Below are 14,085 nucleotides of genomic sequence, written 5' to 3'. Positions count from 1 at the left end.
CACGCCGTCACATCACATCACACGTAATTTAGTCACGCAGAAATGGAACCGTTTATTTTATATGCTAAAACCATGGAGAAATAAGAACACACGGGCTCGCTAGTCACAGTTAATTCGCAGAGAGATTGCCGAAGGTCTGAAGCAGTGAAGGGCTTTTGTGTTAGCCGTATCTTAGCCGTGCAACGATTTACAAAACGGTGTTCACTGTTGAATGAAACCATTGATTGTGTGTTGTGCTGGTTACCGTTGTGCTCATCCGCGGCCGGCCGGCCGCGCAGGAAGTGTGTCAAGTTCATTATTCAGGTTATTCACATCCATGACATCTGCGTGTATACATCCACGTGTACAAATTAACAGAGGCCAAGTTAACTAACGATCACAGCGCAGCCAGTGCTAAAACACAAGATGGCGGCCAGCAGGAAAAAAAGTCTTATAATTGCTTTTGTGTGCGTTGGATTTTTCCTGTTCGTAGAGCTTGGATTTTGGAGCACGGGTGGAACTGGAAGCGTTTCCTCAAATAATGCAGGTAGGCTACGGTCTTCAACAATGCAATATATCTTGCCATGCTTGCTGTTTTGTGAGGGGTGGTTGGTGGTGTCGACAACTTACTAGCCTATGGCGGGTATTACTTGTAGGGCCTAATACCCATAGTTCTAGGGATAGGTGTCGACATGGTTGATCCATTTCTGGCGATGTTTATTTAGGCCTAACAGCCTAATGTTTGAGCTGTTGACAGTTGTTATTCATGTCATTAATTGTAGCAATGCCTAGTCTGCTAGTAGTCCGAGTAACTTGGACCCAACTTATCGCCTTTTTTAATATTTGGACATGGTCTGGCGATAGCGCCAGACCATGTCCAAATGTTAAAAAAGGCGATAAGTTGGGTCCAAGTTACTCGGACTAGTCTGCTAGTGGGGGGTCAGACAACTCGACCGTTTAGATAACTCGACTCGGGACAGCTCGACCATTGAGACAACTCGACCGTTACTCCTAGCCTCATAGATAGTTCTAGGAGTACTTGACCGTTGGGACAACTCAACCGTATGTGCGTTAAATCATAAATGGAAAGAAAAGTCGCCCGTTGAGACAAGTATTTTTCGGGGAATATTCATACCATGACAAAATTGAGCGGGATCGGAACCAGACAGGGCTCTGGAGTGCTCTGAAACGTGCAAAACTAAATCAGGCCCAGTTTACTCACAGTTTGGCCAGCAAATTTTTCCAAAAATTCCACTGGGCAAAAGAAAAGGTCCTCAGTATTTCATCAACCAAGTTTACGGACTCAATTTAAGTTTTAAAGGAGACTTTTCTTCAATATTTTGCACATGAGAGGAAAGTCAAATGAATTCAAAATGGGGCTAAAGACTAGACTGGTACTAGCCCCATAAATGTGGCCTATTTACTGGACTGCCTCCGTAAACATAGGCCACACATCCACATGTACAAAAAACGTGTCGACTTTGCCAAATTTTGATTTTCACATTTAGGCTTACTTTGTAGATTTTTTTTGCTTTAGAAGCATTCTCACCCTCTATATAGGCTAATCAGAAAGTGCTGCCTTTTTCAGATGTTTAATTTTTGTGAAATTTCATGTTGAAATTTTGATACGGAAACATGTGCAAATGTATCTGGAAATTTCACGAAAAATGGACATCTGAAAAAAAGGCAGCACTTTCTGATTAGCCTATATAGAGGGTGAGAATGCTTCTAAAGCAAAAAAAACGTAAAAAGTAAGCCTAAATGTGAAAATCAAAATTTGGCAAAGTCGACACGTTTTTTGTACATGTGGATGTGTGGCCTATGTTTACGGAGGCAGTCCAGTAAATAGGCCACATTTATGGGGCTAGACTGGTACATGTCCAACCATGGTCCAACCATTTGAAAAGACTGACCTCTTCATTCAGTGTCAATAGTCTGGTGGCTTGACTATGGAGAAATGTGTAGTAAATTGAGACTAAGGGGGCCTAGTTCCCAGTTCATGCCACATGTTTCTTAAATTCTTTTTGCATGGTTGATTGATGCAGTACTGAAGCTGTGTTGGACTGGTTGTTTCTGTTGCCAGTCTATTTTCTTGTTTTGCATGTTTTCAATACCTTAAGTTTTGGGACTCTCATACACAGTATTGAGAGTCCCAAATTTTTGGACTAGATCGGAACCATACTTTGCCCGTGCCTCATGGCGTGCCATCTGGCATTGTCTGGTCTCATCGCGTTATTTGCTCGGTGCACGCCTGGACAGTGCAAAAACCACCCTAGAAAACCACCCTAGACTGTAATGACTTCTAATCATCATGGCAAATGAATAGGCAAGGAATTTAGTGTCAAACAAAGGCACCCTCTGAAGTTTACACGTCCCAATCCCCCCCCCCCAAAAAAAAGACACCGATATCTTGGGGGGAAAAAGCTCTTTAGGCCCCCCAAAAAAGTCTCCGGTTTCTGGTATGGAGCTTGCCCAAAAAGTGGTGCGGCGACGCGGCTTTTTTTTTTTTTTTTTTTAATGATTTTTTTGCTTCAAATGTCGGCTGATGACTGCAAATGGTGCCCGACTAAACTTAGTGCAAATATATGGGAGTCCAGAGAGGCCACATAAAGCTAATTCTCGACCATAACCCAATCTAAAAACACGTTAAAATTGTGCAGCACCAGGATTCCAGTCAAACCAGTGAGTTTGGCGGTTTTGAGACATCATCTTCCATTGAAAATATGTTTTTTTCATTGTGCCGACGCGCATGGCTACGGCGACACGCGCGCATACCAGAAACCGGAGACTTTTTTTTTTGGCCTTAGTGTAAAAGTCAATATATGGGGCCATTTAAAGAACAAAATGGTGTCAGTGCCTTCAGTTACTTGTACCGATACCTTCATTATTCATTGGCGTGCTTTGTTGTTGCAGCGGTGCCAAACTGCCACGAATATCGTTTTTCTTAAGTTACCATCGATCGTGATAGGTTGGTGTTAAGAGAGAAGTCGCTCATAATTCAAATCAATACTGCACATCTGCTTTTCGTCCACGCCCGCTTCCTTTTTGGAGGCCGCCTGGATTTTTTTATAATTTTTTATTTTTGAAAAATGCAGTAAAAAAACACCGAAAAAGTCCACAAATTCATCGGAAAATAAATTGTAGACCAATACAAGTCTAAATGACACTGCAAATACATGTTCAGTTCTCTTGTTCAACTTATATTTCATTTGAAAAGGCGGGGATGCTAAACTTGTTTTTTTAATTTATTTGGCCTTATATAACGGAAGCCTGCATATATATATATCGGTACATACATTATGTATTATTATGGTAATGTCGATGGACCAAATCGAAAATCACACAAATACTTAAGAAAGAAACCTGAACGTACCTGAATCCGTCAAAATCCACACCCCTGTTTCGGGGGATTTCGGCAGATTCAGGATACCTCCATATTGCACAAACTGGGGTATTTTGATGGATTCAGGATACCTCTATATTGAGCTGTTGGGGGACTTTGGCGGTTTCAGGATCTCAACAGATTTACTCCCGCCTAACTGGTGGATTCTGATGGACTCACTGGCCACCAACATTTTTTTGCATGGCAAAATTGATGGATTTTGGCAGATTCAGGATACTTTCTAGTAAAAGAGCCCAAGGGGTTTGGGTTAACCTGATTTAACCTGATTTAATTAACCCTAACACCTAACTCAAGTTACTCAACCCATCAAACCCCAACTGCATGTTTTGTTGGAATCTGTCTGGATGGGGACAGTACCCCTAAACTGACAGTCTTTCACATTGGGTTGGCACACCAGAATCAAAGTCAGAAATGTATGTGTGCAGTTTCCGATATGGTGTTGGAATTTGCCAGGATGGGTATCGTTTCTAGTAAATCATGCTACGGAGTCAGGGATAATGAGACACTTCGAACATTCAAATGCAGATGCCCTTTTTTTCCAGCGCTTACCCCCCCCCCCCCCAATTTTATTTTTAATTTAAATCCGTCATATGATCCCTGTCTCATGACTTTGTTTTTTGCCCAAAAAATGACATCTGTTACACTTAAGGCCAAAAAAAAAAGTCTCCGGTTTCCGGTATGCGCGCACGTCGCCGTAGCCATGCGCATCGGCAAAATGAAAAAGTTTTTTTTTTCAATAAAAGATGATGTCTCAAAACCGCCAAACTCACTGGTTTGACTGGAATCCTGCTGCTGCACAATTTTAACGTGTTTTTAGATGGGGTTATGATCGAGAATAAGCTTTATGTGGCCTCTCCGCACTCCCATATATTTGCACTAAGTTTAGTCGGACACCATTTGCAGTCATCAGCCGACATTTGAAGCAAAAAAGACAGGTAAAAAAAAAAAAAGCCGCGTCGCCGCACCACTTTTTGGGGAAGCTCCATACCAGAAACCGGAGACTTTTTTTGGGGGCCTAATATTGACCTTTTTGCTTGGGTGTTATTATTGCATACACTTCATTTCCATATTTACATGGGTTTTTTTTACTTAATGATAAACAAATGTCCTCCTTTCCCTTTTACTTTAGACTGATGATGTCATCAAACCGGAAATTACTTGTACGTGTACCTAAATGTTTACTGATATTTATCATGCCCTAAAAAGATGCATTCTTTTCGTACAAAATAATTAGTACTATACTGCAAATGTTGAAGTTCTTGGTCCTTTTTTTTTCTGACATATATTCATAACTTAACTGGACAATGTCAAATGAAATAGTTGTCTACCCGACCACTCTGCGTTTGTAACAACAAACGCGAACCTCTGGTTTTACAGTATTTTTTTAGTGTATCGACCCTTGGCTGATGCTCCATAGACGTGTTAATAAAGCTAGATGACATTAGGTGGGCTGAATTGTCTGGCCCCAAATTTTAATGCACACAGAATACATAGGTCTCTCTCAAATGATGTCGCTTCCGACAGATTGCCACGTGCATCAGCATTTTGGGCATCAAATTTTTGTGACGCATCTGCTGCGCCGTATTTCAAAGACATGTTAAGCAAAACACGCGCGTGTTTAGAATGTTTTGCACAGTGCGCGCACACGCACTTGATGGCATAAAACTTGTAACTTGTACATTCCTATGAAGAGGGTGTCCCATGAGAGAGATCTATAATTGGGGATGCATCCTCCAACGCACAAGAAAGGTTGTCGTTTCCATGATGTGTTTCCATAGCACAGCAGCAATAGGATGTGGCGTTTGGGGGCCAAAACGCAGCTTAAATCATAGGCGAGTCAGGTCTATAGGTTTATTAAGATGTCTATGCTTGACTCTCGTTAGGCCAAAAAAAAAAGTCTCCGGTTTCTGGTATGCGCGCGTGTCGCCCTAGCCATGCGCGTCGGCAAAAGGAAAAAGTTTTTTTTTTCAATAAAAGATGATGTCTCAAAACCACCAAACTCACTGGTTTGACTGGAATCCTGCTGCTGCACAATTTTAACGTGTTTTTAGATGGGGTTATGATCGAGAACAAGCTTTACGTGGCCTCTCTGGACTCCCATATATTTGCACTAAGTTTAGTCGGGCACCATTTGCATTCATCAGCCGACATTTGAAGCCAAAAAAACAGGTAAAAAAAAAAAAAAAAGCCGCGTCGCCGCACCACTTTTTGGGCAAGCTCCATACCAGAAACCGGAGACTTTTTTTTGGGGGCCTTAGTACATCCCTACATGCCGTCCCAGTTGCAACAGGGAGTCAATTGAATGTGCTGGCCAAATTCTTTAATCTGTAACCAAGAAGGGCCAACTGTAATGTTTTCTTTCTTGTTTGTCTTTCATATTGGAAACCAGGGATGGTGAACGGGAAATTTCGTAGTCCCCGTCAAAAGGGAATCACCAAGAAGTCCAATATTGTCATCATAGGCTCCGGACCTACCGCTCTGGGTGCTGCTAAAAGATTCTACGATCTCGGGCATGGGAAAGACAACAGTGAAATCACTATCCTGGAAGAGCTAGGTAGACCAGGAGGCCTTGCTTCTTCTACCAGGGATGATAAAGGTTTTCTCTGGGACGTCGGAGTTCACGTCGTCTTCTCGCATTACACCTACTTTGATCGAGTCCTGAACATGGCAGTACCCGAGTGGAACTACCGGCGCAGGGCGTCATTTGCCTTCATGAAAGGATCAGATGACAAGAGGAGATTTATTCCTTATCCAGTTCAGAACAATATCCACGTCATGGATAAAATTGATCAGCAGAAAAGCCTGAAAGGCTTAGAGGAGATTACCAAAAATCCCATCACCCGTAAACCCACAAATTTTGACGAGTGGCTGCTGCAGAAATTCGGAGTGGGTCTGGCAGACGTCTTTATGAGGAAATACAACCAGAAAATATGGACGGTTAACACCACGGAAATGAACTCGGCCTGGGTTGGCGAGAGAGTTGCCGTACCAGACATTGAAGAAATCAAGACCAAGATTAAAGAGGTGGATAACGGGATAGAGGCCAAGGATTCCGAGTGGGGACCGAACCGTTTCTTCCGTTTCCCCAAATATAATGGAACTGGTGGCATTTGGCAGTCAGTTGCAAGAATGCTTCCAAGCCACTGGTTCAAATTTCACGAAAAGGTAACTGGAATAGATATTGACCAAAAAATTATCACTGTTGAGGCTGGAACGGTTAGTAAGACACACTACACCTTAGAATACGATATTCTTTTCTCGACGGTCCCCTTAGACGTCTTTACATCCTTCTTGCAGAGCAAAGATACATCTTTGGAGCAGATGCGGCAGCTCGCATCCCAACTGGTGTACACGCACACTCACATCGTAGGCGTCGGCCTCACCGGTCACCTACCCAAGAGCCTCGCTGATAAGTCTTGGGTGTATTTCCCTGATTCAGATTCCCCGTTTTACCGTGTAACAATGTTCTCCAATTATTCAGACGACCATGTACCTAAAGGAGGAGCTTTTTGGTCGCTTATGTGCGAAATAGCCGAACCACAGAAAAGTTCTAATCCATCGTATTGGAGTAGAGAAAACTTGATAAAAGAATCCATTCAAGCCTTAGTCTTGTACGGGTTCATCACTGCTGATATGGTAGTCTCCAAGCACTACCGTCGCTTGGACCACGGATACCCCGTCCCTTCACTTAAAAGAGATATACTCCTTGACACGATACAACCTTGGCTGAAAACCAAAGACATCTACTCCCGTGGACGGTTTGGAGGTTGGAGATACGAGGTTGCAAATCAAGATCATTCCTTCATGCAAGGGGTCGAGGCCGTGGACAATATCCTAAGCGACGTTCCGGAGTTGACTTACCCTGATCCGAATCTTGCCAACTCCAAGAAAAACACGGATCGCACCATCCCCTTGGATTATGAAATCGTCATCGCTCATTATAACGAGAATCTTGATTGGCTGAAGCCTTATGCCAACCGCACGCTCGTCTACTCTCATGGGAACGACCTGGGTCCGCCATTCCAGTTCTATTCTTGGGAACGGCTTAAAAATGTCGGCCGAGAGGCGCATGTGTATCTTACTCACATCACCACTTACTACGATCGGCTAGCCAATGTGACCGTCTTTCTTCAGGGGGACAAATTCAGGGGACGATGCTTCAAAAGTGTGCCAGAAATCCTGGCGAATGCCAAGAAGGGTGTGCCCTGTCGAAAGCTCGGAAATTGGTACACCGCCTGGGGTAATATCAAATTTCCCAAGTATTACCTCGACGATTTCAAGAAGAAAAATATTCCCATGCTGAAGGCGAACCGGACCCTTGGCGAGGTGTACCAGGACCTGTGGGGGTCTCCTCCGCCTAAGCCAGGGATAAGGTACTGTTGGAACGCATGTTTAGGAGCAACCAAGGCCATGATCCATAAACATCCTTTGGAGTTTTATCAGAAGGCACTAGGTTACGTTAGCACATACTCCAACCAGGAAGAAGCACATTATTTAGAGAGGTTTTGGTTCCATATGTTCACCTAAACTCAAAGTGCTATGCAAAGCTCACGGTATGTCGAAAGCTTCTTGTCTTCAGCCTCACATCGGCGATTCGGTACGTACCAGCGGTGCTAACGGACTTGGGGAAGACGAGAACCACCAACACTAAGGCACCATCCCCCTGCATGGTATTTCGGCGCATATACCATAGAGCTAGAGTGCGACTTTGCATTACAAATGGGACAGTTGAATTCTAGGGAAATGTGATTTTAACTAGATGATGTGCCAAATTCAACCACGATCTTTCCGTACGACCACTACAAATTTCCCTTGCGAATGTATATGTTTGAAATCTAATTACTCATTGTGACTACATGTATATAATGTTCATTGTGACTGAATCATCTATGTACATGTACATTTAATCTTCGGATTAAATAGTTTTGTTACAGCTGGGTTTCGTCTGTATAGCTAAAGCTGCCTTGCAAAAAAGGCTTGAAGGCCGAGAGAATAGTGAAGCCTGGTGACAAGCTCGTGTATTGTCGTGCTACACAGCTGGAATGAGGGTTTTAATAATAGCATAACACAATAAAGGGGGCCACTTTCCATCCGTCACGTTAGCGGTTTTTCCAATGGTTGTAATTAGGCTGAAACCACCCAAAAAGTTTTTGAAATGTGACTGGACATGTAATATGTGTTGAATCATTTCTTTCTTTCTTTTTTAATTTTTCAAATCACCCTCAAATTTCCATCAAATATGGACGGAAAAAGTTATATAAGTTTTCCCTCCACTTTTTGATGGAAATTTGAGGAGGATGTCAAAAAGCAATATAAATAATCAACTCAAATCGTCTTCAGCGAAAGGCTGCATGTCCATTCATGTGTTGAAATTCTTCTTTGGTGGTTTCACATGTTTAACAAAAAAATCACAACCATTGGAAAAACTGTAGATAAGTGGCCCCATTTATTGTGTTTCTTGTCGTAATCATTAGGAAACCCTTGAACCAGGCTGTGCCTTTGTGTAACTGGGGACCCTGTGATCAGCAAGGCGATTTAGACTGTGTAGAAACGACCCGCAACGTCAGGGCTCCGTTCCCTCAAACTTTCAAAAGTGCAAATTATTAAAATGATCAATTTGGACAGTTTTGTGTTAGTTTTACGTTTGAACGTGCTGTTATTATAGTCATAGCCATATCTAAATTATCTTATCAGATCTATATCTAGAAGGCCCAAAGGAAAGATTTCCATATACGAAGTTCACTCAAAACTCTGTGTACAAACCCTATGAGAGTGGACTGAAAAATTCTAAGTGTTTTCTAAGAAAATGTTGGTATTTTCTCACTGCTCAAATTGACTTTGATGACATGAAATTGCTATCTGGGGGCTTGTTAGTCAATACAGAGGAAAATTAGTGAACTTCGCATATGGTAATCTTGCCGGCCCCAAGGAGTGTGTTGATTTTTATTGTATGCAAGTTCATTTTCCCGAAAAAAGATTGGTTAGGGTGTATTTGTATTGGGTTGAAAATGTGGGGAGTACATTTAATGTAAATTGGAGATTTACTTGAGAAGACATGCAGTTATTGAAATGCAAGAGATAGACAATGGGAAAGTAATAGCCATATGAGCTGATTAGGCAAAGAGATTATCAATGTATAGAATCTCAAGTAAAGTTCCACAGCAAGTTCGTAATACATTACAGTGAGTGAACTTTTACATGTAAAGGGTAAATCCTGACGCACTGCCAAAGTATGATATTACCCTTCCCTTGGTCAGGCTCCCTTCTTGGCAGGGTGACCGTAAGGTCCGAGCCAAATTCTGCTAAATGCACATCAAAAATCTGTCAGATTTATAAAAAATCTGCCAAATTCTGCCAGAAATCTGCCCAAAAAAATACATTCTGTCAAATTTTCTGTCAAACTCGTTTTTTTTTACAAAAATTCTGTCAAAGTTAGCCGAAAATTGGCTAAAACGGTCAATCTGCTTCTTGGACACTGGTTCACGCGCATTGCAAAACGGCGCATTCCACTGCATTTTAACACTTGGTGTATATGCTCTGAGAAAAGGAATTGGACATCCTTAATTTAATGTAGTTTTGATGTAAGTAAATATGTACATCTGTATCATGAACAGCGCCCCCTTGTGGCCTCCAGTCCCCCACCCCTTCGGATTTCCACGGCTGGGCAATTTTTAAATTTTGGTCATCATGCCACCATGCCGTCATTATTATACTAATGTATAAAGCATTACACGTGAAGTAAAAATACTAGAACTCGAATTAAAACGTTTGATGTACGATAATTAAATTAAAAGGACATATTGAGCATCCGCTTGCATCATCCAAAGTTTTAACTTCGTTGGAGCAGGTCATATTGCAGGGAGTAGAAAATTGCTTTTTTCTCTCCTTTTAAACATTAAGAAACATGTTTACTATCCTGTGAATGCAAAATACAGTCGATCCCTGATAATAAGAGCACTGTACAACGTCATGATTGCATTATATAACAATCAAACTTGTAGGTCCCAAGTCTTCGTTTTTCTTTGTGTTTCCTTTGTTTTGCAATTACTGGTTCCTTTTATTAACAAGGTAATTTGTAAAGTCCCAAGGACCTTGTTATAAAGGTGTTCGACTGCAGTTGTAGTTGTTGTTGAAAGTTTGAAAAACTATAATGATTTTTATATTTCTTAGTTGATTCTTTTTCACGTGCGCTTACGGAAAAGTTCTATCAGGCCAAATAAAAATAAAAACATGTTTAGCATCCCCGCCCACTTCCTTTTTGAGGGCCGCCTCTTTTTTTCTTTTTTTTTGAAAAAAAAAAGCAAAAATGTTGACCGATCCATCGTTAAATCAAATACTTGCAAGTCGGAACTTCTAATTCTAGACTGTATTGGTCACTTCCCACATCGAGCATTCAGTCAACCCCGGCGATCTCCAAACCAGCCTCGACGTGGACAAGAATGCCTGCGCGGCAGTGTTTTTAATTCTTGCAAAACCATGCTGAAAAACTACTAAAAACAATGTAAATATGTTTAATTCTCTTGTCCAGCAATAACATGTCTGTTTAATTTTTTTTTTTTTTTTATCTTTGAACAGTGTGAAAAAAACAACGGTTGTCGGCTATCTTGAAAAAAAGAAGAAATAAAACGCCTCCTTTTTTTTTCAAAAACCCGGACGCTAAACCTGTTTTTTTTTTACTTTGCCTCAGAGCTTTTGGTAACAATCCAGGTGCCTTTAAAAAAAAAAAATGTTACCTTATTTCCAGTTTGTTTTTATTACGATGCCGTGGAATCTTCTTTTGAAGATCCAAAGTTTTAACTTCATTGAAGTAGTGTTTATTGCAGGGACTCGGGAAGAAGTAACTTTTTAAAGTCTTTTGAATTATGAAACATGTTTAGTATCCTATGATGTAGTTGTATCGTTTTATGAAATGTTTGATGAACAATAATTATAATTGAAATTACCAGGACGTTAATTGTAAGCATTTTTTTGAAGATCCAAGTTTTAACTGTATTGAGTTGGAGCTTGGAGGTTATAGCAGAGGGAAGTAACGTTTTTTTATATCTTGTAAAGATTATGAAATACTATTAAAGTAACCCTTTAAAAGAGATATATCTTTTTCAAAGGTTTAATGAACGACAATTGCAACTGAAATTAACACGGCGCTAATTAAACTTTTTTTTTTGGAAATCCAAAGTTCAACAAATTACAACGTTTTCATCTTTTTACCTTATGGAGGAAGCAAAAATTTCGTTTACACATTCCTTGTGTCCAGAATTACAAAGATGCTTGGTTTAGGAAAGTAAATATGTCGATGGGCGAAGTATTTACTAGCCTTGGTCAATGCTCTCGTCGTTATTCGTCCCGTACGCGGTCAATCGTCGGCATACATGTATATCCTCACGCGCTATGCACATACATGTATGCATGTAAAAATACAGCGCGAACAGCGACCTCATGCGGCCACTATTTTTTTATGCAAATCAGTTGGGGACGATCTCGAGCCTTGGTTCAATCGTCGGCAAAAGCTTATGTTTTTCTTTATTTTGCGCTAGATTTCTAGCGCACGACCTCGTATAACATGCGAATACAGATAAGTGTAGGCGGGGCTAATATATGGAGTGTCCAATCACACCTTGGTAAATCCGGACGTCATCAAATTATTTGCAGCTAATCGCCTTTTGCGGACGTGACAGGAACCACAGTTTTTGTGCATTGGTGCCGTGTGCAGAGACACACAACGTGTACGTGTATGGATTATGTACGGTGCCACGTTTTATATGCAAGTTTCCACGCAACGATCGACCAATAAGAAAACGACATTTAAGGACATTTAAGGGTATTAACATAATGAGCACCACCCCAAAACCTCACATGGACGATTGAACCAAGGCTCTCGATCGTCCCCAACTGATTTGCATATAAAAATAGTGGCCGCGTGAGGCCGCTGTTCGCTCTGTATTTTTACATGCATGTGCATAGCGCGTGAGGATATATGCCGACGATTGACCGCGTACGGGACAAATAACGACGAGAGCATTGACCAAGGCTAAGTATTTACAGAAAATAAATCGTACTCTACGCTTTCGTCGTAACATCCTCAGTATAATGCACTGCTGCTGTACGATGTCGTTTCAAAACTTCCTTACGCGCGTGCACCCATAGCAACTGTGTTGCGTACGCGCGCGTCAGTCTCACGCGAAGGTGGTTGAGCGCATGTGCAGTGCTGTATTGTTACAAGCTGCCGTATGACTGTTGTAAATTTGGCCAATCATTGCCTTCCATGGGGCTGGATCAATGCTGGTTCAGGGGCCATTTATTCGCTTGTTCTTTGAAGCTGGTCATTATCACCGTTAATGCCCGGCCACGTGATCGAGTCTCGACCAATCAGAAACCATCAACTCTCCAAGGTATTTATTAAAATATATTCATAAATACCTAAGACAGTTTACACATTCCTATTGGTCGAGAGCCCGTCACGTGGCCGGTCTTAAACGGATGATAAAGACATGGCTAGCTGGTCTTAAACACTTTTCCAGTGTCACATGAAATTTGGACTCCCATGAAATCCGGTGCCTTTTAACGTTTCATTGGTTGAACGTTCACATTCCTCACGTATGCATGCGCAATACTACCCGTGAATGGTCCGAAATTCACACTACACCAGCCCATGGGTAATAATTACCCTTGGCTTCGCCTCGGGTAATTATCACCCATCCAGACTCCCACCGGTCTTAAACAGAGTGTTATAATACCTCCCGAACACACAAAAGTTATTCCCTTAATATAACATTATGCTATTATGGACCAGTGCGAGTACGGTATCATACATTCACGCAGGCCCCCAACAATGTGAAAATCGTTGTGCCAGCTATTGTGCACAGCCACTGCCCCATGGCGGATTATCTGAACAATTCTGTCACAGTGCTTTCGCCATTGAAGGGGGCCATGCCGTTGGTGTGCAGTGACAGCGTGGTGGGATTGGTCTGTATGAAGGGTTGGACAAGAACACCAAGCGCCCGACATCGGGGCGAGCGGGATGAAATGTATATTATGTGTGTCGACAATTTGGTTTATTTGGGAAGAAACCTTTCTGTGCTAAGTTTCGGACTATTGTTCACCAACCTCTATCTCTATGTACTCTCTGTACTGGCAGACAATACCCATGCATTGAAGCATGCATCTGCCATCTTGGGTAACCGATGTCGCACGCACGCTAAATGCGAGGTTTTGTACTAGCAGTTCGTACTGGATTTCTTCAGAGTTAAGGCGGCGAACTGATTATTAGACAAGGGAAGAATGATGTAAAGTGAACACACTCTCAAATACCAGGCGCGGATCCAGGGGGGGGGGGGGGGGTAAAAAAAACCCAGCTCTGTCAATTTTTTTTTCATGGAAAAAATAATGCGACCCCCCCGCTCTGACACTTCAAAATATGAAACGGGTAATAATGTCCGCCTGTGCCAAAAATACGGACAAAGCCAGCTTGGTTAAGGGTTATTTGTACACTGATCTATATCTGTAATATAGTGTTACGAATTGTCGGATTTGAACAGCGCCCCCATTGAAATTATTGTATGAGCCCCCCCCCCCCCCCCCCTATTGATTTTCGGAGGCCAAGTGCCCGGAAAAAAAATTCAAATTTCAAATTTTTTTGGGCAGATGACCCCCCCCCCCTGCGAAAAATCCCGAATCAGCCCCTGAATAAAACAAATCATAGCCAA

At 41.9% G+C, this 14,085-nt stretch overlaps 1 protein-coding gene across 1 annotated transcript; it reads left to right on the top strand.

The window, feature by feature from the left end:
* The first annotated feature begins 6 nt into the window (after positions 1–6).
* Positions 7–11,557, top strand: LOC119735603. Its single transcript, XM_038209369.1, has 2 exons — positions 7–526; positions 5,772–11,557. Exons 1-2 carry the CDS (start codon positions 406–408, stop codon positions 7,907–7,909), a joined length of 2,259 nt encoding a protein of 752 aa, XP_038065297.1. The 5' UTR covers positions 7–405; the 3' UTR covers positions 7,910–11,557.
* The last annotated feature ends 2,528 nt before the right edge of the window (positions 11,558–14,085 follow it).

This window comes from Patiria miniata, unplaced genomic scaffold (assembly GCF_015706575.1).
Source record: "Patiria miniata isolate m_02_andy unplaced genomic scaffold, ASM1570657v1 HiC_scaffold_29, whole genome shotgun sequence".
Classification (NCBI taxonomy): domain Eukaryota; kingdom Metazoa; phylum Echinodermata; class Asteroidea; order Valvatida; family Asterinidae; genus Patiria; species Patiria miniata.
The sequence above is the reverse complement of the archived record's forward strand: the minus strand, read 5'-3'. Positions and strand labels throughout refer to the sequence as shown.